The 26,877-nt window shown below is 42.0% G+C and overlaps 1 protein-coding gene across 2 annotated transcripts in view; it reads left to right on the top strand.

Annotated features, from left to right (window-relative positions):
- LOC110506200 (neuronal acetylcholine receptor subunit alpha-7) overlaps positions 1-26,877 on the top strand; it is a 43,255-nt gene that overhangs the window by 11,682 nt on the left and 4,696 nt on the right. The window contains exons 5-7 of one of the 2 annotated variants that reach the window (XM_036964207.1): positions 860-939; positions 23,467-23,634; positions 24,430-24,624. In XM_036964207.1, the coding sequence (XP_036820102.1) occupies positions 860-939; positions 23,467-23,634; positions 24,430-24,624 (443 nt within the window). Of the gene's footprint in view, positions 1-859; positions 940-3,663; positions 3,885-23,466; positions 23,635-24,429; positions 24,625-26,877 lie in introns of those variants that run through there. The other variant, XM_036964208.1, reaches the window with a different exon arrangement.

The raw sequence follows: 26,877 nt of genomic DNA, 5'->3' as shown, positions 1-26,877 counted from the left end.
CTGTTGCTATGCTGCAACAAAGGAACCATACTTCAGGTCTTCTATCACATGGTAACCTAGAAAATAATGAGGCAGGAATACTCATTTCGAAGGCTGGCATATCTTTTTAACTTTTTAACACCACAGTAACACTACAGTAATGGATTTAATTTTAACACTACAGTAATGGAATTGATACAGTACATTTTCTTTGCCATGTAATCCTTTGTGAGTAGTATGAATGGAGGTGGAGCTACATCCTGATTAACAGTCTGTGTTGCTCTAGTGATTTATAGCTGTATGATTCATGATCGTGGTTTTCACAGCTCAAGGTCATACTACCACACAAATAAAAGACTGTTGTGTTGCAGTCTGCACATTAATGTAGTCGTTCCCAACCCTCTTCTAAGGGCCTGTCTGCACATTAATGTAGTGGGTCCCAACCCTCTTCTAAGGGCCTGTCTGCACATTAATGTAGTGGGTCCCAACCCTCTTTTAAGGGCCTGTCTGCACATTAATGTAGTGGGTCCCAACCCTCTTGTAAAGGCCTGCCTATACATTAATGTAGTGGTTCCCAGCCCTCTTGTAATGGCCTGCCAACCGCTCCAGTGCAAGCACACCTAATTCCACTAGTCAACCAATCAGAACACCTAATTCCACTAGTCAACTAATCAGAACACCTAATTCCACTAGTCAACCAATCAGCACACCTAATTCAACTAGTGAACCAATCAGCAAGGCAATAATTTGTTAAATCAGCTGTGCTACTGTAGTGTTGGAATGTAACTCGTATTTGGAATGGCTGGGCATCCCCAAGGAGCGGGTTTGGGAACGACTACACTAATGCCCACTAACTGAACACATCCATGTTCTCCCATAGTGCCGACGAGAGGTTTGATGCTACCTTCCATACCAATGTGTTGGTCAACTCCTCTGGGTCCTGCTCCTACTTGCCTCCAGGTAAGTATAGCTCAAGTACCATGCCTGGATATCCATATTCAATACCTTCCACATTAACTCTGTTTTCCCAAGTCAGTTCCACTGAACCATAAAAGCTCACCTTCTATGGATTTGACCTGTTTAGTTGGCTCTGGGGTCTAAGCTAGATGCCCTCAATCTCACCCAAATTATCATGGAACCTACCAGGTACAACCCCAAATCCGTAAACACGGGCACCCTCATAGATATCATCCTGACCAACCTGCCCTCTAAATACACCTCTGCTATCTTCAACCAGGATCTCAGCGATCACTGTCTCATTGCCTGCGTCCGTAATGGGTCCGTGGTCAAACGAACACCCCTCACCTAAAACGCTTCCGCGAGCAGGCCTTTCTAACCGACCTGGCCCGGGTATCCTGGAAGGATTTTGACCTCATCCTGTCAGTAGAGTAGATGCCTGGTTATTCTTTAAATGTGCTTTCCTAACCATCTTAAATAAGCATGCCCCATTCAAAAAATGTAGAACTAGGAAACAGATATAGCCCTTGGTTCACCCCAGACCTGACTGCCCTTGACCAGCACAAAAACATCCTGTGGCGTACTGCATTAGCATCGAATAGCCTTTGCAATGGACAACTTTTCAGGGAAGTTAGGAACCAATACACTCAGGCAGTTAGGAAAGCAAAGGCTAGCTGTTTCAAACAGAAATGTGCATCCTGTAGCACAAACCCAAAAAGTTCTGGGACACTGTAAAGTCCATGGAGAATAAGAGCACCTGTGCAGTGCCCACTGCACTGAGGCTAGGAAACACTGTCACCGATAAATCCACGATAAATGAGAAATTCAATAAGCATTTTTCTATGGCTGGCCATGCTTTCCACCTGGCTGTTTCCACATTCATCTTCTGCACATCTATCACTCCAGTGTTTAATTGATAAATTGTAATTATTTCGCCACTATGGCCTATTTATTGCCTTACCGCCCTAATCTTACTTCATTTTCACACACTGAATATAGACTTTTCTATTGTGTTATTGACTGAACGTTTGTTTATTCCACGTGTAACTCTGTGTTGTTGTTTGTGTCAAACTGCTATGCTTTATCTTGGCCAGGTCGCAGTTGTAAATGAGAACTTGTTCTCAACTGGCCACCTGGTTAAATAAAGGGGAAACAAAAATACAATAAAAAACACTTCCTCTAGGTACAGTGGTTGCGAAAGTACTCACCCCCCCATGGCATTTTTCCTATTTTGTTGTCAGACAACCTGGAATTAAAATAGATTTTTGGGGGGGTTGTATCATTTGATTTACACAACATGCCCACCACTTTGAAGATTTGTTATTGTGAAACAAACAAGAAATAAGACAAAAAAAATTGAAACCTTGAGCGTGCATAACTGTTCACCCCCCCCCCCCCCCCCTCCCAAAGTCAATACTTTATAGAGCCACCTTTTGCAGCAATTACAGCAGCAAGTCTCTTGGGGTATGTCTCTATAAGTTTGGCACATCTAGCCACTGAGATCTTTGCCTATTCTTCAAGCCAAAACTGCTCCAGCTCCTTCAAGTTGGATGGGTTCCCCTGGTGTACAGCAATCTTTAAGTCATACCACAGATTCTCAATTAGATTGAGGTCTGGGATTTGACTAGGCCATTCCAAGACATTTAAATGTTTCCCCTTAAACCACTCATGTGTTGCTTTAGCAGTATGCTTAGGGTCATTGGCCTGCTGGAATGTGAACCTCTATCCTAGTCTCAAATCTCTGGAAGACTTAAACAGGTTTCACTCAAGAATTTCCCTGTATTTTGCGCCATCTGTCATTCCTTCAATTCTGACCAGTTTCCTAGTCCCTGCCAATGAAAAACATCCCCACAGCGTGATGCTGCCACCACCATGCTTCACTGTGGGGATTGTGTTCTCGGGGTGATGAGGTGTTGGGTTTGTGCCAGACATAGGGGTTTCCTTGATGGCCAAAATGCTACATTTAAGTCTCATCTGACCAGAGTACTTTCTTCCATATGTTTGGGGAGTCTCCCACATGCCTAATGGTGAACACCAAACGTGTTTGCTTATTTTTTTATTTAAGCAATGGCTTTTTTTCTGGCCACTCTTCCGTAAAGCCCAGCTCTGTGGAGTGTACGGCTTAAAGTAGTCCTATGGACAGAAAGTCCAATCTCCACTGTGGAACTTTGCAGATCCTTCAGGGTTATCTTTGGTCTCTTTCTTGCCTCTCTGATTAATGCCCTCCCTGCCTGGTCTGTGAGTTTTGGTGGGCAACCCTCTCTTGGTAGGTTTGTTGTGGTGCTATATTCTTTCCATGTTTTAATAATGGATTTAATGGTGCTCCGTGGGATGTTCAAAGTTTCTGATATTTTTTATAACCCAACCCTGATCTGTACTTCTCCACAACTTTGTCCCTGACCAGTTTGGAGCTCCTTGGTCTTCATAGTGCCGCTTGCTTGGTGGTGCCCCTTGCTTAGAGGTGTTGCAGACTCTGGGGCCTTTCAGAACAGGTGTATGTATATATATACTGAGATCATGTGACACTTAGATTGCACACAGGTGGACTTTATTTAACTAATTATGTGACTTCTGAAGGTAATTGGTTGCACCAGATCTTATTTAGGAGCATAGCAAAGGGGGTGAATACATACACACACACCACTTTTTGAATTTATTTAATTATTTTTAAAGTACATTTTTTTCATTTCACTTCAGCATTTTGGACTATTTTGTGTATGTCCATTACAATCCAAATAAAAATCAATTTAAATAACATGTGTTTGCAACAAAATAGGAAAAATGCCAAGGGGAGTGAATACTTTTGCAAGCCACTGTCCAGGATCAGCTTCCACTCCCCCAATCATAACCTTAACCATTAACTTCACTCTACTCCCGGAAAGAAAGTGTACCCAAGTGCGCTTTAGCCCAGCTTGAAAAAATGTATTGACCCGTTGAAGTATCCTGGGGTAAGGAATTATTTTTGGATTCACTCTACTCGTTTCAGTTACCTTGAGTTAATGTCAGGTTTCAGGGAAGATGACGCCACAGCGTGAGGCTAGTCTTGCTAGGACTGTCTGACCTCCACTGCACAAGCCAAATGCACAGTCAGTCATTAGATCAATATCGTGGTAGGAAGGATGTTTTGGCTTTCAAAGCACTTTATTTATTGTTTCGTCCAACATCCCGGAACCATAATCCAATTTCATCTTTGATATGAGATGATTCTGAAAGCTCTACCACTATGTTCAATTGACCATCTGTTCTTTAAAGGGGCAATCTGCAATAGCTACGTCCATTTTTGGACTGATTAAATAAATATATGTACCCATTGATTATTTAACAATATAACTTATAAATGCCCCATGAGCTTAGTTCAACTGTCGTACCCCATTGTAACCCAAAATATACGTTTGTTTTACTCCAATGTTTGTAAACAAACACTTTATAGCCTCGAAACATGGTTACAACTATAATTGTGATATCATGGCTGGTCACTCCTTGCATCTATAGCTCTGTATATGAATTTGAGTGGTTGCATTTCTCTAGCCCCACATCCCTCAGCTTTTTAGAGAAACAGTGGCAGGGGGTTTGTTTTGTTATTGTTTCAACTGCTGATTGCCGCTTTTAAAGATATGTCCAGATATGACAATAAACCATTCTCAACATTTAACCCAGCGTGAGAAAGAAATGCAGTTGATTTTGGTTGAGTGGGATTTTTATACAGTACTTATACTGTAAGTGAAATGAACCCCGTTAACCCAATCTAATATTTTCAGATATTTGATATTCGTACTAAGCAGATTTAGCACCATTCTGTCAGTTGAGAAATATTGCTTTGAAATACATGTCTTCGTATTATCACAAAATACACTACTTAAATGTTGCCCTATTATTATCTGTCTATTTCTACACTTCTGGGGGCCTGAAATTGGTGCAGAATAATAATAGGTAGAAGAATTACAAAGAAGAAGACGAAGAAGATCATTAGAATGCTGTCTTTCCTTCCAACCAATACAAGACCAGTCCAGTTTTAGTCCCACTTCACTGCAGATTAAATCTATTTATTTGTTACTTTTCTAGCTTGTCCACGTTTCTTTCCCTCCCGCCCAAGAGACCCGACAATCCTCCTGTAACTTCCCTTCAGTCAATCATGATGTATGTCATCATGACTGCGTCCCAAACAGCACCCTATTCCCTATGTAGTTCACATGCACTACTTTGGACTAAGCCTACATCACATGTAGGGAATAGGGTGCCATTCGAGACACAACCATAGTCCCTGAAGATATCAAAGAGAACAGTAGGTGGTAAAATCTCATAGAATTGCAACATTCTACCAAGGAGCTGTGGGTGTAAAAACACAATGTTAAAGGTCCGATTCAGAGGTTTTTATCTCTATCAACTCATTTCTGGGTAACAATTATGTAACTTACTGTGATAGTTTTCAATTAAACTGGTCAAAAATAAACAAAAATGGCTTCTTGGCAAAGATTTCTCAAGTAAGAATTCAGTTAGGACTGTCTGGTAGTGGTCTGAGTGGGGAGGGGACAACTGAAAACTATCTGTTATTGGCAAGAGAGGTTTGGAACTCTCTTTCTTATTGTTCTATTAACTAATTCACTGCCTGGTGATGTCACCAGGCAGGCCAAAACTCCATAGCACCAAAACAGGCTGAAATGTATTTTTAAACAGCTCTTCTGAAAAAAACTCTGGGCATTCTCATAATTGTCACAATTTCACAGTATTATTCCAACCTCATAGTGTGGAAATATATATATTTTTTAAAGTAGAAATTCACGTTTTTGACTGCACTGGGCCTTTAAACTCCCTTTTTAACTGTGGTTGGGTGAGAAGTAGATTTTTTTCAGTTTCTACAATCTTCAACACTGTCATTCTTATTTTGTCTTCAGACAACACAACACAATGTAGGCAGAGCCAGTCCTGTCCTCCCTGTGGCCCTAAGCAACATTCTGCTAAGGGGCCCCCTACCTGACCCGTGAGAACATGTAAACCATTGTTCATTGCCACACAGTCACACCTGACACCTCAGTGCTCCCATTACAATCCTCCCTCCTTTAAAACAGTTTGCTCCATCTGTCGGTGTAAGAATAAGTAGACCTCTACAGAACAGACTGAGGTATAAACAAGCCATATTTATTTTATTATCATAATATTTCCTATAGAATCTTAAGATAAGTGTATATTAACATTAACATAAATAAGAAATAATAGAAAATACAGAAAATAACAAAATATAACACTGAGCTTTCGCACTGCTGCCTGGTAATGAGTCCAGTCCTCACAATATTATACAATTAGCTTTGTCTATACAATGTAAACATAATCCTAAAGGCTATGGCTGCAGCGATATCTCTCAAAATAGTCAAATAAAACCTACAGTTGAAGTCGGAGGTTTACATACACTTAGGTTGGAGTCATTAAAACTCGTTTTTCAACCACTCCAAATTTTTTGGTAACAAAATATAGTTTTGGCAAGTCGGTTAGGACATCTACTTTGTGCATGACACAAGTCATTTTTCCAACAATTGTTTACAGACAGATTATTTCACATATAATTCAATGTATCACAATTCTAGTGGGTCAGAAGTTTACATACACTAAGTTGACTGTGTCTTTAAACAGCTTGGAAACTTCCAGAAAATTATGTCATGGCTTTAGAAGCTTCTGATAGGCTATTTGACATAATTTGAGTCAATTGGAGGTGTACCTGTGGATGTATTTCAAGGCCTACCTTCAAACTCAGTGCCTCTTTGCTTGACATCATGGGAAAACCAAAAGAAATCAGCCAAGACCTCAGAAAAAAATTGTAGACCTCCACAAGTCTGGTTCATCCTTGGGAGCAATTTCCAAACGCCTGAAGGTACCATGTTTATCTGTACAAACAACAGTACGCAAGTATAAACACCACGGGACCACGCAGCCGTCATACTGCTCAGGAAGGAGCTGCATTCTGTCTCCTAGAGATGAACGTACTTTGGTGTGAAAAGTGCAAATCAATCCCAGAACAGCAGCAAAAGACCTTGTGAAGATGCTGGAGGAAACAGGTACAAAAGTATCTATATCCACAGTAAAACGAGTCATATTTCGACATAACCTGAAAGGCCGCTCAGCAAGGAAGAAGCCACTGCTCCAAAACCGCCATAAAAAAGCCAGACTACGGTTTGCAATTGCACATGGGAACAAAGATCGTACTTTTTGGAGAAATGTCCTCTGGTCTGATGAAACAAAAATGGCCATAATGGCCATAAAGACCAACGTTATGTTTGGAGGAAAAAGAGGGAGGCTTGCAAGCCGAAGAATACCATCCCAACTGTGAAACACGGGGGTGGCAGCATCATGTTGTGGGGGTGCTTTGCTGCAGGAGGGACTGGTGCACTTCACAAAATAGGTGGTATCATGAGGAGGGAAAATTATGTGGATATATTAAAGCAACATCTGAAGACATCCGTCAGGAAGTTAAAGCTTGGTCGCAAATGGGTCTTCCAAATGGACAATGACCCCAAGCATACTTCCAAAGTTGGCCCATCCAAAGGAATTGGCCAAAATTCACCCAACTTATTGTGGGAAGCTTGTGGAAGGCTACCTGAAATGTTTGACCCAAGTTAAACAATGCTACCAAATACTAATTGAGTGTATGTAAACTTCTGACCCACTGAGAATGTGATGAAATAAATAAAAGCTGAAATAAATCATTCTCTATACTATGATTCTGACATTTCACATTCTTAAAACAAAATGGTGATCCTAACTGACCTAAGACAGGGAATTTTTACTATGATTAAATGTCAGGAATTGTGAAAAATGTTATGTATTTGGCTAAGGTGTATGTAAACTTCCGACTTCAACTGTATACAGCTATGTGATTAACTTTGGTTCCCTCTACAGCCTGGGCATTTTCAGCATTAGCATGGGCACCAGTCTGTCTGGGCACCAGTCTGTCTGGGCACCAGTCTGTCTGGGCACCAGTCTATCTGGACTGTCGGGAAGAAATTGAGAAAGTATGTCACATAGTTAAGCAGTTATTTACACAAATGCACTTCTGCTATACAATCTTAAATGTTACTAAGTGTGTAAACATTTGCATTTTTTAATTAAAATCTTACCATCAAAATATTCCTCTTCTGCACTTTCTTGAGGCAAAATCATCAACGATGTCATCATAGGACATGTGATTCCCCACGTCATGATTTATACTCTTGATGGCCAGACGTTCCTGTGACATGAAAGACCTCAGGTAGCTTTTGATGAGCTTTCATTTTGAAAGGGTTAGGATAGAGTTCCTCCAGGTGTTTCTCACAGAGAAAGGAAAGCATCTCAAAGGCAGTCATCTTGTCTGATGGCAGATCAGGTACATTCTGAATCTCATGTGCCAGATCCATTCCACTGATGTCACAGACATCTCTGACGGTTAGAGTGTTTTTAACTTCCATGCAGTGAGCCTTTAAAGATTCACTGGACATCTGAGAGGCAGTGCTGAAGTTCAGCTGCACTCCATATTTGGTTTTCACCTGGTTCACCTGAGTGTTTCAAATCTCTCATCCATGGATGTCACAGCAGAGTCGACCACAATGTTGAAGTAGTTGACATCAAGGTTTTCCAGTGCATCGGTTCCTGGTTCATTAGGAGCCTCATAGCTGAAATGTCTCTTGCTGTTTCCCAGTCTCTTCTCTTTCAGAACAGCCTCCACATTAATTTCCTCACAAATGCTTTTGGCTGTTGTCTGGGCCTCAGAGAATCCAGTTTCCCAGTATGTAGTGAGGGAGGTCATTGCATTTGAGATTAAATGTACTGTGATCTCCAACTGCATTGAGGCAGATTGGAGGAGCTTGTTCACCTTGTTTGTCATTGTCAGTATCTCACACCATACGACACAGCAATTAAAAAAGCGGTAGGATCCAACTTCCTCTGCAAGTGCTCGTGCCTCCACTTTGGCCGCAGGATCGTTGATCATCTGTCTGGCTTCCAGTAATACCTCCCGAACCTCAGAAGCCCGATACCTGATTGCATGAACAGTTTGGAGCCGACTCTCCCAGTGTCACTCCATGACCTCACGGTTATGTTCACATGTTTCTTCAAAACACTCCATCTTTGTGTGCCCGCTGAAAAGAAGGTGAAGAGCTTTCACTAATGCCCAAAAAACCCAACTGCATCTTTTGAAGATTTGGCAGCATCTGCAATGACAAGGTTTAGAGTATGTGCTCCACATGGGATGAACACGGCTCTGGGATTTTTTTTTGCAGTCTGGCTTTACTCCTTGGTGCTTGCCTTTCTTGTTGGTCTCATTATCATAAGCTCGCTCTCTGCAATCTTCAAATGGAATCTTGAGCTCGTTCAGCTTATCTAAGATGACAGTGGACAGATTCAAGCCTGTTGTAACCTCAACATTCACAAAGCCGAGGAAGTGATCCTTGATCTCTGGCTTTCCCTTTAAAGCCACGCTTCTCAGAATAATGGACATTTGCTCCTGGTGACTAATGTCAGGTGTACAGACCAAGATAATGGAGATGTACTTTGAGTCTCTTACTTGAGTCACTATTGCTTCCAGAATCTTGTCACTCACTGTCTGTATCATCTCATTCTGTGTGCGCTTCCAAAGGTAATGAGCATGTGTCTCTCCATCTTTAATTTTGTTGAGTATGATTTTCCATAAAGGGTCAAATTTTGCCAGTAATTCAACCTATTTTAGGAAGTTTCCATTATCTGATGAACCCCTGAGAATGCTATGTTTATTTCAGCCAGAGATTGGGTGATACTTATTAAACATGTAAGGACATCCCATAATCACTTTCTTTCAGCCTCCAAAACTGTCATTTGTATCTGGTCAAGAGTCTGTCCCCGACTTAGGCGCAGATCAAGTTCTCTCCACTGGGTCTGTCATAGTATTTGCTGAAGCTGGCTGTACTGGGTCTGTGTTAGTACTTGCTGAAGCTGGCTGTACTGGGTCTGTGTTAGTACTTGCTGAAGCTGGCTGTACTGGGTCTGTGTTAGTACTTGCTGAAGCTGGCTGTACTGGGTCTGTGTTAGTATTTGTTGAAGCTGGCTGTACTTGGTCTGTGTTAGCACAGAGGTTGCTGCTGGAAAGCGCAAGTTTCATTTCGTGCAGTCGCATATGAACTCATGTTCACGCGCGACACGGTTCTCTTTTCCGAGCTGCAGTTTATAAACAGCGTTGGCATTTATCAAACATAATAAATAGTTATATTTCACTCTCACTTTTGTCACAAAGTCACAGAACACAGCCCTGGAAGTGGCTGGCAAGCAAGACACAGACAGAACAAGAGATGCACTGCCCAGCTAGGTTAGCAAGACAGACAGACTAGAGAGAGATGCACTGCCCAGCTAGGTTAGCAAGACAGACAGACTAGAGAGAGATGCACTGCCCAGCTAGGTTAGCAAGACAGACAGACTAGAGAGAGATGCACTGCCCAACTAGGTTAGCAAGACAGACAGACTAGAGAGAGATGCACTGCCCAGCTAGGTTAGCAAGACAGACAGACTAGAGAGAGATGCACTGCCCAACTAGGTTAGCAAGACAGACAGACTAGAGAGAGATGCGCTGCAAGCTAGCACATCAACTTAACGTTACTGTTACGGTTTACCTGATTGCTGTTCCCGCAATTCACTTACATTGTCACGTCCTGACCTTAGTTCCTTTTTTATGTCTCTGTTTTAGGTTGGTCAGGGCGTGAGTTGGGGTGGGCATTCTATGTTTTGTAGTTCTATGTGTTTGGCCTGGTATGGTTCCCAATTAGAGGCAACTGTCAATCGTTGTCTTTGATTGAGAACCATACTAAGGCAGCCTGTTTTCCCACTATGGTTTGTGGGTAGTTATTTTCCATTTCAGTGTTTGCACCATACGGGACTGTTTCGGTTTTCATTTATTCTCTTGTTCTTTTGTATTTTGTATTCATTCTTGATTAAATGGTATTATGGATATGTACCACGCTGCATTTTCGTCCTCCTTTCCTTCCACCAATGAAAATCGTTACAGAACTACCCACCAAAAAAGGACCAAGCAGCGTGGTAACCAGGAGCAGCATGGAATGGGCTCATGGACATGGGAGGACATTCTGGACGGGAAGTATTCCTACACATGGGAGGAGATCCTAGCTGGAAGGGATCGCCTCGCATGGGAACAGGTGGAGGCAACCAGGAGAGCGGAGGCAGCAGGTAGAGGGAGCCAGCGATTTGAGGGAACATGGCTGGCAAGGCAGCCCCAAAAATTTATTGGGGGGGTCACACGGACGGGAGATTGGCGGACTGGACGGGAGATTGGCGATGTCAGGTAGGAGACCTGAGCCAACTCCCCGTGCTTGCCGTGGCGAGAGAGTGACCGGGCAGGCACCGTGTTATGCGGTGAAACGCACGCATAGTGTCCCCAGTGCGCACGCATAGCCCGGTGCGCAACATCGCAGCTCCTCGAATCGTCCGGGCTAGAGTGGGCATCGAGCCAGGAGGGATGATGCCGGCTCAGCGCATCTGGTCTCCAGTGCTTCTCCTCGGCCCGGGTTATACGGCACCAGCCCTACGCACGGTGTCCCCGGTTCGCCAGCGCAGCCCAGTGCGGTCTGTTCCAACTCTCGGCACTTGCCGGGCTACAGGGGGATCCAGCCAGGACAGGTTGTGCATGAGTTGGGGTGGGAATTCTATGTTTTTCATTCTATGTTTTGTATTTCTGTGTTTGGCCTGATATGGTTCCCAATCAGAGGCAGCTGTCTATCTTTGTCTCTGATTGAGAACCATACTTAGGTAGCCTGTTCCCACCTGTGTTTGTAGGTAGTTGTTTTCTGTTTTGTGTATAGCACCTTGCTGAACTGTTCGTTTGTTGTTTTTGTTCTAGTGTTCGTATTTATTAAACGTATTATGAATACTTACCACGCTGCACCTTGGTCCTCTTCTCCTCTTCCCGACGACATTCGTTACATATAGGGCCACACGGCTCTGAGTGTAGGTTCTGTCTGTCCAAGACCCTTATTATACTGTAGTGTAGGTGCTGTCTGAACAAGCCCCTTAATATACAGTAGTGTAGGTGCTGTCTGACCAAGCCCTTAATATACTATAGAGTAGGTGCTGTCTGACCAAGCCCCTTAATATACTGTAGAGTAGGTGCTGTCTGACCAAGCCCCTTAATATACTATAGAGTAGGTGCTGTCTGACCAAGCCCCTTAATATACTGTAGAGTAGGTGCTGTCTGACCAAGCCCCTTAATATACTGTAGAGTAGGTGCTGTCTGACCAAGCCCCTTAATATACTGTAGAGTAGGTGCTGTCTGACCAAGCCCCTTAATATACTATAGAGTAGGTGCTGTCTGACCAAGCCCTTACTGAACCAGAACTATCAAGACACACAGCGTCAAAAGAGCCATGACACTGTCTTATCAACTCCGCTCCTCGGACACACACACACACACACGCACACGCACACGCACACACACAGAGAGACTGTCAGACACGAGCGCTTACCATGTGAGTACGTCCTCAACCTGTCAGTGTGGGTGATTACTGTTCTGTTCCCTCTTACTTTTCCCTTACTGTAAGACAACACTGGGTCTATGTACCGCAGCATCCAAATATATGGCTGGAAATAGCTCATTACTAGATTTCCTCTGAATTGATAGTGGCGTTGTGGACAAATTGCTTCATAACTTTTCAAAATGAACACTTGTTCAATCAGACAAACCATTATGGCACAAAGCTTTATCAATGCTTTACTGCACAATAAAGTCATTGGGTAAGACCACAATGGTTGAGCAGTATGAGTGAAGAGGCAGGCAGAAACGGTGTAGAGAAGATCAGTTTTCAGAAACAAATGACATTTTGGGGCGTTTGTCTTCGTGGGCCGGTCTCCATTGCATGTAAATGGAAAACCATTTTGCACTGCCTTCTCTTTTATGGCCTTTGTCTCCCGCCAGAGAGTTGTTTTCTCATCCTCTAATAGTTTTCTTTAATACAGATGAAGATGTTTTATGCCTGTCTTTCTCATGATAGATTACTGGGCACTCATTCCTATTTCTCTGATTTGAGTTCTCTGTTGTGGTGTATAGGACTGTCTCTACTGTTGTTGTGGTGTATAGGACTGTCTCTACTGTTGTTGTGGTGTATAGGACTGTCTTTACTGTTGTTGTGGCGTATAGGACTGTCTTTACTGTTGTTGTGGTGTATAGGACTGTCTTTACTGTTGTTGTGGTGTATAGGACTGTTGTGGTGTATAGGACTGTCTTTACTGTTATTGTGGTGTATAGGACTGTCTTTACTGTTGTTGTGGTGTATAGGACTGTCTTTACTGTTGTTGTGGTGTATAGGACTGTCTTTACTGTTGTTGTGGTGTATCAGACTGTTGTTGTGTATAGGACTGTCTTTACTGTTTTGGTGCATGGGACTGTCTTTACTGTTGTTGTGGTGTACAGGACTGTCTTTACTGTTGTTGTGGTGTATAGGACTGTCTTTACTGTTGTTGTGGTGTATAGGACTGTCTTTACGGTTGTTGTGGTGCATGGGACTGTCTTTACTGTTGTTGTGGTGTATGGGACTGTCTTTACTGTTGTTGTGGTGTATAGGACTGTCTTTACGGTTGTTGTGGTGTATGGGACTGTCTTTACTGTTGTTGTGGTGTATGGGACTGTCTTTACTGTTGTTGTGGTGTATAGGACTGTCTTTACTGTTGTTGTGGTGTATAGGACTGTTGTTGTGGTGTATGGGACTGTTTTTATTGTCGTTGTGGTGTATAGGACTGTCTTTACTGTTGTTGTGGTGTATGGGACTGTTTTTACTGTCGTTGTGGCGTATAGGACTGTCTTTACTGTTGTTGTGGTGTATAGGACTGTCTTTACTGTTGTTGTGGTGTATAGGACTGTCTTTACTGTTGTTGTGGTGTATAGGACTGTCTTTACTGTTGTTGTGGTGCATGGGACTGTCTTTACTGTTGTTGTGGCGTATAGGACTGTCTTTACTGTTGTTGTGGTGTATAGGACTGTCTTTACTGTTGTTGTGGTGTATGGGACTGTTTTTACTGTCGTTGTGGCGTATAGGACTGTCTTTACTGTTGTTGTGGTGTATAGGACTGTCTTTACTGTTGTTGTGGTGTATAGGACTGTCTTTACTGTTGTTGTGGTGTATAGGACTGTCTTTACTGTTGTTGTGGTGCATGGGACTGTCTTTACTGTTGTTGTGGCGTATAGGACTGTCTTTACTGTTGTTGTGGTGTATAGGACTGTCTTTACTGTTGTTGTGGTGTATAGGATTGTTGTTGTGGTTTGTGTTGTGGTTTTATGCCTGTCTTTCTCATGATAGATTACTGGGCACTCATTCCTATTTCTCTGATTTGAGTTCTCTGTTGTGGTGTATAGGACTGTCTCTACTGTTGTTGTGGTGTATAGGACTGTCTTTACTGTTGTTGTGGTGTATAGGACTGTCTTTACTGTTGTGGCGTATAGGACTGTCTTTACTGTTGTTGTGGTGTATAGGACTGTCTTTACTGTTGTTGTGGTGTATAGGATTGTTGTTGTGGTGTATAGGACTGTTGTGGTGTATAGGACTGTCTTTACTGTTATTGTGGTGTATAGGACTGTCTTTACTGTTGTTGTGGTGTATAGGACTGTCTTTACTGTTGTTGTGGTGTATAGGACTGTCTTTACTGTTGTTGTGGTGTATCAGACTGTTGTGTATAGGACTGTCTTTACTGTTGTTGTGGTGTATAGGACTGTCTTTACTGTTTTGGTGCATGGGACTGTCTTTACTGTTGTTGTGGTGTACAGGACTGTCTTTACTGTTGTTGTGGTGTATAGGACTGTCTTTACTGTTGTTGTGGTGTATAGGACTGTCTTTACGGTTGTTGTGGTGCATGGGACTGTCTTTACTGTTGTTGTGGTGTATGGGACTGTCTTTACTGTTGTTGTGGTGTATAGGACTGTCTTTACGGTTGTTGTGGTGTATGGGACTGTCTTTACTGTTGTTGTGGTGTATGGGACTGTCTTTACTGTTGTTGTGGTGTATAGGACTGTCTTTACTGTTGTTGTGGTGTATAGGACTGTTGTTGTGGTGTATGGGACTGTTTTTATTGTCGTTGTGGTGTATAGGACTGTCTTTACTGTTGTTGTGGTGTATGGGACTGTTTTTACTGTCGTTGTGGCGTATAGGACTGTCTTTACTGTTGTTGTGGTGTATAGGACTGTCTTTACTGTTGTTGTGGTGTATAGGACTGTCTTTACTGTTGTTGTGGTGTATAGGACTGTCTTTACTGTTGTTGTGGTGCATGGGACTGTCTTTACTGTTGTTGTGGCGTATAGGACTGTCTTTACTGTTGTTGTGGTGTATAGGACTGTCTTTACTGTTGTTGTGGTGTATAGGATTGTTGTTGTGGTTTGTGTTGTGGTTTTATGCCTGTCTTTCTCATGATAGATTACTGGGCACTCATTCCTATTTCTCTGATTTGAGTTCTCTGTTGTGGTGTATAGGACTGTCTCTACTGTTGTTGTGGTGTATAGGACTGTCTTTACTGTTGTTGTGGTGTATAGGACTGTCTTTACTGTTGTTGTGGCGTATAGGACTGTCTTTACTGTTGTTGTGGCGTATAGGACTGTCTTTACTGTTGTTGTGGTGTATAGGACTGTCTTTACTGTTGTTGTGGTGTATAGGATTGTTGTTGTGGTGTATAGGACTGTTGTGGTGTATAGGACTGTCTTTACTGTTATTGTGGTGTATAGGACTGTCTTTACTGTTGTTGTGGTGTATAGGACTGTCTTTACTGTTGTTGTGGTGTATAGGACTGTCTTTACTGTTGTTGTGGTGTATCAGACTGTTGTTGTGTATAGGACTGTCTTTACTGTTGTTGTGGTGTATAGGACTGTCTTTACTGTTTTGGTGCATGGGACTGTCTTTACTGTTGTTGTGGTGTACAGGACTGTCTTTACTGTTGTTGTGGTGTATAGGACTGTCTTTACTGTTGTTGTGGTGTATAGGACTGTCTTTACGGTTGTTGTGGTGCATGGGACTGTCTTTACTGTTGTTGTGGTGTATGGGACTGTCTTTACTGTTGTTGTGGTGTATAGGACTGTCTTTACGGTTGTTGTGGTGTATGGGACTGTCTTTACTGTTGTTGTGGTGTATGGGACTGTCTTTACTGTTGTTTTGGTGTATAGGACTGTCTTTACTGTTGTTGTGGTGTATAGGACTGTCTTTACTGTTGTTGTGGTGTATAGGACTGTCTTTACTGTTGTTGTGGTGTATCAGACTGTTGTTGTGTATAGGACTGTCTTTACTGTTTTGGTGCATGGGACTGTCTTTACTGTTGTTGTGGTGTACAGGACTGTCTTTACTGTTGTTGTGGTGTATAGGACTGTCTTTACTGTTGTTGTGGTGTATAGGACTGTCTTTACGGTTGTTGTGGTGCATGGGACTGTCTTTACTGTTGTTGTGGTGTATGGGACTGTCTTTACTGTTGTTGTGGTGTATAGGACTGTCTTTACGGTTGTTGTGGTGTATGGGACTGTCTTTACTGTTGTTGTGGTGTATGGGACTGTCTTTACTGTTGTTGTGGTGTATAGGACTGTCTTTACTGTTGTTGTGGTGTATAGGACTGTTGTTGTGGTGTATGGGACTGTTTTTATTGTCGTTGTGGTGTATAGGACTGTCTTTACTGTTGTTGTGGTGTATGGGACTGTTTTTACTGTCGTTGTGGCGTATAGGACTGTCTTTACTGTTGTTGTGGTGTATAGGACTGTCTTTACTGTTGTTATGGTGTATAGGACTGTCTTTACTGTTGTTGTGGTGTATAGGACTGTCTTTACTGTTGTTGTGGTGCATGGGACTGTCTTTACTGTTGTTGTGGCGTATAGGACTGTCTTTACTGTTGTTGTGGTGTATAGGACTGTCTTTACTGTTGTTGTGGTGTATAGGATTGTTGTTGTGGTTTGTGTTGTGGTTTTATGCCTGTCTTTCTCATGATAGATTACTGGGCACTCATTCCTATTTCTCTGATTTGAGTTCTCTGTTGTGGTGTATAGGACTGTCTCTACTGTTGTTGTGGTGTATAGGACTGTCTTTACTGTTGTTGTGGTGTATAGGACTGTCTTTACTGTTGTTGTGGCGTATAGGACTGTCTTTACTGTTGTTGTGGTGTATAGGACTGTCTTTACTGTTGTTGTGGTGTATAGGATTGTTGTTGTGGTGTATAGGACTGTTGTGGTGTATAGGACTGTCTTTACTGTTATTGTGGTGTATAGGACTGTCTTTACTGTTGTTGTGGTGTATAGGACTGTCTTTACTGTTGTTGTGGTGTATAGGACTGTCTTTACTGTTGTTGTGGTGTATCAGACTGTTTTTGTGTATAGGACTGTCTTTACTGTTGTTGTGGTGTATAGGACTGTCTTTACTGTTTTGGTGCATGGGACTGTCTTTACTGTTGTTGTGGTGTACAGGACTGTCTTTACTGTTGTTGTGGTGTATGGGACTGTCTTTACTGTTGTTGTGGTGTATAGGTCTGTCTTTACGGTTGTTGTGGTGTATGGGACTGTCTTTACTGTTGTTGTGGTGTATGGGACTGTCTTTACTGTTGTTGTGGTGTACAGGACTGTCTTTACTGTTGTTGTGTTGTATAGGACTGTCTTTACTGTTGTTGTGGTGTATAGGACTGTCTTTACGGTTGTTGTGGTGCATGGGACTGTCTTTACTGTTGTTGTGGTGTATGGGACTGTCTTTACTGTTGTTGTGGTGTATAGGACTGTCTTTACGGTTGTTGTGGTGTATAGGACTGTCTTTACTGTTGTTGTGGTGTATAGGACTGTTGTTGTGGTGTATGGGACTGTTTTTATTGTCGTTGTGGTGTATAGGACTGTCTTTACTGTTGTTGTGGTGTATGGGACTGTTTTTACTGTCGTTGTGGCGTATAGGACTGTCTTTACTGTTGTTGTGGTGTATAGGACTGTCTTTACGGTTGTTGTGGTGTATGGGACTGTCTTTACTGTTGTTGTGGTGTATGGGACTGTCTTTACTGTTGTTGTGGTGTATAGGACTGTCTTTACTGTTGTTGTGGTGTATAGGACTGTTGTTGTGGTGTATGGGACTGTTTTTATTGTCGTTGTGGTGTATAGGACTGTCTTTACTGTTGTTGTGGTGTATGGGACTGTTTTTACTGTCGTTGTGGCGTATAGGACTGTCTTTACTGTTGTTGTGGTGTATAGGACTGTCTTTACTGTTGTTGTGGTGTATAGGACTGTCTTTACTGTTGTTGTGGTGTATAGGACTGTCTTTACTGTTGTTGTGGTGTATAGGACTGTCTTTACTGTTGTTGTGGTGTATCAGACTGTTGTTGTGTATAGGACTGTCTTTACTGTTGTTGTGGTGTATAGGACTGTCTTTACTGTTTTGGTGCATGGGACTGTCTTTACTGTTGTTGTGGTGTACAGGACTGTCTTTACTGTTGTTGTGGTGTATAGGACTGTCTTTACTGTTGTTGTGGTGTATAGGACTGTCTTTACGGTTGTTGTGGTGCATGGGACTGTCTTTACTGTTGTTGTGGTGTATGGGACTGTCTTTACTGTTGTTGTGGTGTATAGGACTGTCTTTACGGTTGTTGTGGTGTATGGGACTGTCTTTACTGTTGTTGTGGTGTATGGGACTGTCTTTACTGTTGTTGTGGTGTATAGGACTGTCTTTACTGTTGTTGTGGTGTATGGGACTGTTTTTACTGTCGTTGTGGCGTATAGGACTGTCTTTACTGTTGTTGTGGTGTATAGGACTGTCTTTACTGTTGTTGTGGTGTATAGGACTGTCTTTACTGTTGTTGTGGTGTATAGGACTGTCTTTACTGTTGTTGTGGTGCATGGGACTGTCTTTACTGTTGTTGTGGCGTATAGGACTGTCTTTACTGTTGTTGTGGTGTATAGGACTGTCTTTACTGTTGTTGTGGTGTATAGGATTGTTGTTGTGGTTTGTGTTGTGGTTTTATGCCTGTCTTTCTCATGATAGATTACTGGGCACTCATTCCTATTTCTCTGATTTGAGTTCTCTGTTGTGGTGTATAGGACTGTCTCTACTGTTGTTGTGGTGTATAGGACTGTCTTTACTGTTGTTGTGGTGTATAGGACTGTCTTTACTGTTGTTGTGGCGTATAGGACTGTCTTTACTGTTGTTGTGGTGTATAGGACTGTCTTTACTGTTGTTGTGGTGTATAGGATTGTTGTTGTGGTGTATAGGACTGTTGTGGTGTATAGGACTGTCTTTACTGTTATTGTGGTGTATAGGACTGTCTTTACTGTTGTTGTGGTGTATAGGACTGTCTTTACTGTTGTTGTGGTGTATAGGACTGTCTTTACTGTTGTTGTGGTGTATCAGACTGTTGTTGTGTATAGGACTGTCTTTACTGTTGTTGTGGTGTATAGGACTGTCTTTACTGTTTTGGTGCATGGGACTGTCTTTACTGTTGTTGTGGTGTACAGGACTGTCTTTACTGTTGTTGTGGTGTATAGGACTGTCTTTACTGTTGTTGTGGTGTATAGGACTGTCTTTACGGTTGTTGTGGTGCATGGGACTGTCTTTACTGTTGTTGTGGTGTATGGGACTGTCTTTACTGTTGTTGTGGTGTATAGGACTGTCTTTACGGTTGTTGTGGTGTATGGGACTGTCTTTACTGTTGTTGTGGTGTATGGGACTGTCTTTACTGTTGTTTTGGTGTATAGGACTGTCTTTACTGTTGTTGTGGTGTATAGGACTGTCTTTACTGTTGTTGTGGTGTATAGGACTGTCTTTACTGTTGTTGTGGTGTATCAGACTGTTGTTGTGTATAGGACTGTCTTTACTGTTTTGGTGCATGGGACTGTCTTTACTGTTGTTGTGGTGTACAGGACTGTCTTTACTGTTGTTGTGGTGTATAGGACTGTCTTTACTGTTGTTGTGGTGTATAGGACTGTCTTTACGGTTGTTGTGGTGCATGGGACTGTCTTTACTGTTGTTGTGGTGTATGGGACTGTCTTTACTGTTGTGGTGTATAGGACTGTCTTTACGGTTGTTGTGGTGTATGGGACTGTCTTTACTGTTGTTGTGGTGTATGGGACTGTCTTTACTGTTGTTGTGGTGTATAGGACTGTCTTTACTGTTGTTGTGGTGTATAGGACTGTTGTTGTGGTGTATGGGACTGTTTTTATTGTCGTTGTGGTGTATAGGACTGTCTTTACTGTTGTTGTGGTGTATGGGACTGTTTTTACTGTCGTTGTGGCGTATAGGACTGTCTTTACTGTTGTTGTGGTGTATAGGACTGTCTTTACTGTTGTTGTGGTGTATAGGACTGTCTTTACTGTTGTTGTGGTGCATGGGACTGTCTTTACTGTTGTTGTGGTGTATAGGACTGTCTTTACTGTTGTTGTGGTGTATAGGATTGTTGTTGTGGTTTGTGTTGTGGTTTTATGCCTGTCTTTCTCATGATAGATTACTGGGCACTCATTCCTATTTCTCTGATTTGAGTTCTCTGTTGTGGTGTATAGGACTGTCTCTACTGTTGTTGTGGTGTATAGGACTGTCTTTACTGTTGTTGTGGTGTATAGGACTGTCTTTACTGTTGTTGTGGCGTATAGGACTGTCTTTACTGTTGTTGTGGTGTATAGGACTGTCTTTACTGTTGTTGTGGTGTATAGGATTGTTGTTGTGGTGTATAGGACTGTTGTGGTGTATAGGACTGTCTTTACTGTTATTGTGGTGTATAGGACTGTCTTTACTGTTGTTGTGGTGTATAGGACTGTCTTTACTGTTGTTGTGGTGTATAGGACTGTCTTTACTGTTGTTGTGGTGTATCAGACTGTTTTTGTGTATAGGACTGTCTTTACTGTTGTTGTGGTGTATAGGACTGTCTTTACTGTTTTGGTGCATGGGACTGTCTTTACTGTTGTTGTGGTGTACAGGACTGTCTTTACTGTTGTTGTGGTGTATGGGACTGTCTTTACTGTTGTTGTGGTGTATAGGTCTGTCTTTACGGTTGTTGTGGTGTATGGGACTGTCTTTACTGTTGTTGTGGTGTATGGGAATGTCTTTACTGTTGTTGTGGTGTACAGGACTGTCTTTACTGTTGTTGTGTTGTATAGGACTGTCTTTACTGTTGTTGTGGTGTATAGGACTGTCTTTACGGTTGTTGTGGTGCATGGGACTGTCTTTACTGTTGTTGTGGTGTATGGGACTGTCTTTACTGTTGTTGTGGTGTATAGGACTGTCTTTACGGTTGTTGTGGTGTATAGGACTGTCTTTACTGTTGTTGTGGTGTATAGGACTGTTGTTGTGGTGTATGGGACTGTTTTTACTGTCGTTGTGGTGTATAGGACTGTCTTTACTGTTGTTGTGGTGTATGGGACTGTTTTTACTGTCGTTGTGGCGTATAGGACTGTCTTTACTGTTGTTGTGGTGTATAGGACTGTCTTTACGGTTGTTGTGGTGTATGGGACTGTCTTTACTGTTGTTGTGGTGTATGGGACTGTCTTTACTGTTGTTGTGGTGTATAGGACTGTCTTTACTGTTGTTGTGGTGTATAGGACTGTTGTTGTGGTGTATGGGACTGTTTTTATTGTCGTTGTGGTGTATAGGACTGTCTTTACTGTTGTTGTGGTGTATGGGACTGTTTTTACTGTCGTTGTGGCGTATAGGACTGTCTTTACTGTTGTTGTGGTGTATAGGACTGTCTTTACTGTTGTTGTGGTGTATAGGACTGTCTTTACTGTTGTTGTGGTGTATAGGACTGTCTTTACTGTTGTTGTGGTGTATAGGACTGTCTTTACTGTTGTTGTGGTGTATCAGACTGTTGTTGTGGTGTATGGGACTGTCTTTACTGTTGTTGTGGTGTATAGGACTGTCTTTACTGTTTTGGTGCATGGGACTGTCTTTACTGTTGTTGTGGTGTACAGGACTGTCTTTACTGTTGTTGTGGTGTATAGGACTGTCTTTACTGTTGTTGTGGTGTATAGGACTGTCTTTACGGTTGTTGTGGTGCATGGGACTGTCTTTACTGTTGTTGTGGTGTATGGGACTGTCTTTACTGTTGTTGTGGTGTATAGGACTGTCTTTACGGTTGTTGTGGTGTATGGGACTGTCTTTACTGTTGTTGTGGTGTATGGGACTGTCTTTACTGTTGTTGTGGTGTATAGGACTGTCTTTACTGTTGTTGTGGTGTATAGGACTGTCTTTACTGTTGTTGTGGTGTATAGGACTGTCTTTACTGTTGTTGTGGTGTATCAGACTGTTGTTGTGTATAGGACTGTCTTTACTGTTTTGGTGCATGGGACTGTCTTTACTGTTGTTGTGGTGTACAGGACTGTCTTTACTGTTGTTGTGGTGTATAGGACTGTCTTTACTGTTGTTGTGGTGTATAGGACTGTCTTTACGGTTGTTGTGGTGCATGGGACTGTCTTTACTGTTGTTGTGGTGTATGGGACTGTCTTTACTGTTGTTGTGGTGTATAGGACTGTCTTTACGGTTGTTGTGGTGTATGGGACTGTCTTTACTGTTGTTGTGGTGTATGGGACTGTCTTTACTGTTGTTGTGGTGTATAGGACTGTCTTTACTGTTGTTGTGGTGTATAGGACTGTTGTTGTGGTGTATGGGACTGTTTTTATTGTCGTTGTGGTGTATAGGACTGTCTTTACTGTTGTTGTGGTGTATGGGACTGTTTTTACTGTCGTTGTGGCGTATAGGACTGTCTTTACTGTTGTTGTGGTGTATAGGACTGTCTTTACTGTTGTTGTGGTGTATAGGACTGTCTTTACTGTTGTTATGGTGTATAGGACTGTCTTTACTGTTGTTGTGGTGTATCAGACTGTTGTGGTGTATAGGACTGTATTTAATGTTGTTGTGGTGTATAGGACTGTCTTTACTGTTGTTTTGGTGTATGGGACTGTCTTTACTGTCGTTGTGGTGTATAGGACTGTTGTTGTGGTGTATAGGACTGTTTACTGTTGTTGTGGTGTATAGGACTGTTGTGGTGTATAGGATTTTCTTTACTGTTGTTGTGGTGTATAGGACTGTTGTGGTGTATAGGACTCTGTTGTTACTGTTGTTGTGGTGTATAGGATTGTCTTTACTGTTGTTGTGGTGTATAGTACTGTCTTTACTGTTGATATGGTGTATAAGACTGTTGTTGTGGTGTATAGGATTGTCTTTACTGTTGTTGTGGTGTCTTTACTGTTGTTGTGGTGTCTTCACTGTTGTTGTGGTGTATAGGACTGTTGTGGTGTATAGGACTGTCTTTACTGTTGTTGTGGTGTCTTCACTGTTGTTGTGGTGTATAGGACTGTTGTGGTGTATAGGACTGTCTTTACTGTTGTTGTGGTGTCTTTACTGTTGTTGTGGTGTCTTTACTGTTGTTGTGGTGTATAGGACTTTGTCGTTCATATCTTTATACCCTCTGAAAATTATCTCTCTAGCTCTAACTTTTGTTTCTCTCTCTCTCTCTCTCTCTCTCTCTCTCTCTCTCTCTCTCTCTCCATCCCTCCCATTTATCCCCCTCTCTTTCTCTCCTCATGTTTCTCTCCCCTCTCCTCTTCATGTTCCAACACAGGCATCTTCAAGAGCACCTGCTACATCGATGTGCGCTGGTTTCCCTTTGATCTCCAGAGGTGTGACCTGAAATTTGGCTCTTGGACCTATGGGGGCTGGTCTCTGGACCTACAGATGATCGAGGCAGACATCACAGGTTACATCCCCAACGGAGAGTGGGACCTAGTGGGTAAGAGTTAGTGGCTGGCCAGTATTGGACAAGATATTGTCATCACAAAACCTGGGTTCTGATGGCAAGGTTGTTTGGAAGACTGTGCTGCCAGTCCTGTATGGGCCATATACCGGTATTCTTCTCACAGTATCTGTTTTGGATAAAAGTCTCTAAATTACAATATTACATCAAATTATTACAATAACTGTTTTGAACAAGCATGGAAGTTTGGGATAACTCACAAATATACCCAGACTATATTTTTTTAAATGTTGAGTTTAACTTTCAAACTCGATGGTCAAACTATAAAAGCTAGATCCTGTATGTATGATTGATCACATTTAAATAAAATAGGAGAATTCATTTTAAAGGCTTTTCCTCAGCAGTACAGATCTTTAGTGAAATTGGCTTCTACGGAATCCCTGGCAAATTGACTAATGTGTTTACAAGAGAGGGGTTCTAATGAAATGCTTCTACGGAATCCCTGGCAAATTGACTAATGTGTTAACAAGAGAGGGGTTCTAATGAAATGCCATCCCAGTGCTGAATATATTTTTTCTTGCATGTTGGACTGCTTATTAAAAAATGGCAGACACTATTACTGTAATGGGGAACTGATGAAAACTAACATGATCATTTGATTCAGGGTCAAACTCCCAACACCTTTAACTTACAAAAGTTTCCTCATTGTGAACCACCATTCATTTGCCTGGGGGAAAAAGACATCCATTACTGCAAATCATCACAACCCAAATTGAGTCCTCAAACTGTAATTGACTTCCTATATTGTTGTCTTCCTGGTGTATGATACAGAGGTGCCGGGGCGCAGAAACGAGCGCTTCTACGACTGTTGTAAGGAGCCTTACCCTGACGTAACCTTTACTGTGGTGATGCGTAGACGTACCCTCTACTATGGCCTCAACCTCCTCATCCCATGTGTTCTCATCTCCACCTTGGCCCTGCTTGTCTTCCTACTGCCTGCAGACTCTGGGGAGAAGATATCACTGGGTCAGCTCTGTGGGTTGGTGGGTGGATGGGATGAATGGATGGATGGATGGTTGGGTGGATTACTACTATTGGACATTAAACATAAATAGGTTATAAATAGGTTATTAAATCAACAACTGTAACTAGGGGTGTGGGGTTGTTAACCCACTGTTCCTAGGCCGTCATTGAAAATAAGAATTTGTTCTTAACTGACTTGTTAAATTAAAATAAAATTAAAACTTACATGCCAGGCAAGACACCCTATACTTCTCATAAGGTAATACACTTATTATTATTTTGAGTTTATAACTCAGTATTCACTCAATCCTCACTGAGGGAAACCAGCCACTGGAAAAATATTCATGAAAAGCTCTAGCAGTTGGTCATCAAGCAAATTCTTATTCACCTTTCAGAAGTCAGGCTTCAGTCTCCAGATTACTCTGATTTATCATTCAGTGCTAAGAGAATCATATTGAACATCCTATTTCCATCTCTCAGAACCTGGCTGAGTGCTGACTGTTGGCTTCGAGCTGTATAAGGCATCAAGGCATGCCGGGCGATTTATGCATGTCTACACGTCTCGTTGGAAAGATTAGGAGCCTGCAATGGAGATGGTTTCCTTAATTAACCCAGTGTTTCTCCAAAAGAGCTGTGTGTGTGTGTGTGTGGCAGCTGTTTGAGTGTCTAGAGGGGTGATGGGGAAAGCAGGAAATGTGTTTGATGTAGTCAGTCAAACTTCAAACGAATAAAAAAACATCTTGCTGTAATACATGATTTAATGCTGCCATGTTGTTTTTAGACTGTGTAAAGATTTATGAATCAAACTTAGTGGAAAGTGTGACCATCACAAAACACCATCTGCCTTTATGATGAAGACTTACTGTATCAACCAACCAACACCATTATCTGTCAGCCTTTTTAGAAGTGATCAATGCACAACAGAATATGTATTCAGCTTCAGTTCCTACTGAGGAAACTGTCATGGCTGACTTGAACAGAGACAGGGACTGTTGATCAGGGGAAAGAGAGACATGAATATCCAGGCAGGGTCAACACTGCTGTTGTCTTTATGGTCCTTGGGGGTGCAGTGAACACACCTGCCAACATTAACTTGTGTCTCAAATGGAACCCTATTCCCTTTATAGTGCACTACTATTGAACCCTATTCCCTTTATAGTGCACTACTATTGAACCCTATTTCCTTTATAGTGCACTACTATTGAACCCTATTCCCTTTATAGTGCACTACTATTGAACTCTATTCCCTTTATAGTGCACCACTATTGAACCCTATTTCCTTTATAGTGCACTACTATTGAACCCTATTCCCTTTATAGTGCACTACTATTGAACCCTATTTCCTTTATAGTGCACAACTTTTGAACCCTATTTCCTTTATAGTGCACTACTATTGAACCCTATTTCCTTTATAGTGCACAACTTTTGAACCCTATTTCCTTTATAGTGCACTACTATTGAACCCTATTTCCTTTATAGTGCACTACTTTTGAACCCTATTTCCTTTATAGTGCACTACTATTGAACCCCATTTCCTTTATAGTGCACTACTATTGAACCCTATTCCCTTAATGGTGCACTACTTTTGACCAGAGCCCTATGGGTTAAAGGGTTCCATTTGGGACATCCCTGACAGTGAGTCACAGGTCAAGCCTCTACGATCAATAGCTGTCGGAAATTAAATCAGCGAGCTGTCTTCTCAGTTGAAGTCTTATTTTAGACATGCCTGGCTGATGTTTTTTCATTTAGCGAGGAGAATTGTGCTTCAATCTGAGAATGCATCGAGTGAGTCACGGCCGTTAATAATTATATTTCTACTGTCTTTAGTTTTTAAGTCTTAGTTGGTTTATTTTCTTAGTTCAGCCATGCTCAGACTCTGGGCGGATTAGATAGAGATATTTTCAACATTTCCCTTTTGTAATGTGCCAATTGATAACCTATATGCCATTCAGCAGATGCTTTCATCCAAAGCGATTTACAGTCATGCGTACATAGATTGTTTACGTATGGGTGGTGCCGAGAATCAAACCCAATATCCTTGCTTTGCAAGCGCCATGCTCTACCAACTGAGCTGCAGAGGACCTACTTAGGATATATTGCTACTATTTGTCTAAGATTTAAATAATTTAGCTACCAACACCTTATTTACTGAGTTGTTACCTGGCTGACAGTTTGTTACCTGGCTGGCAGTTTGTTACCTGGCTGGCAGTTTGTTACCTAGCTGGCAGTTTGTTACCTGGCTGGCAGTTTGATACC

This window comes from Oncorhynchus mykiss, chromosome 26 (assembly GCF_013265735.2).
Source record: "Oncorhynchus mykiss isolate Arlee chromosome 26, USDA_OmykA_1.1, whole genome shotgun sequence".
NCBI lineage: Eukaryota > Metazoa > Chordata > Actinopteri > Salmoniformes > Salmonidae > Oncorhynchus > Oncorhynchus mykiss.
This window is presented reverse-complemented; position numbering and strand designations above follow the sequence as displayed.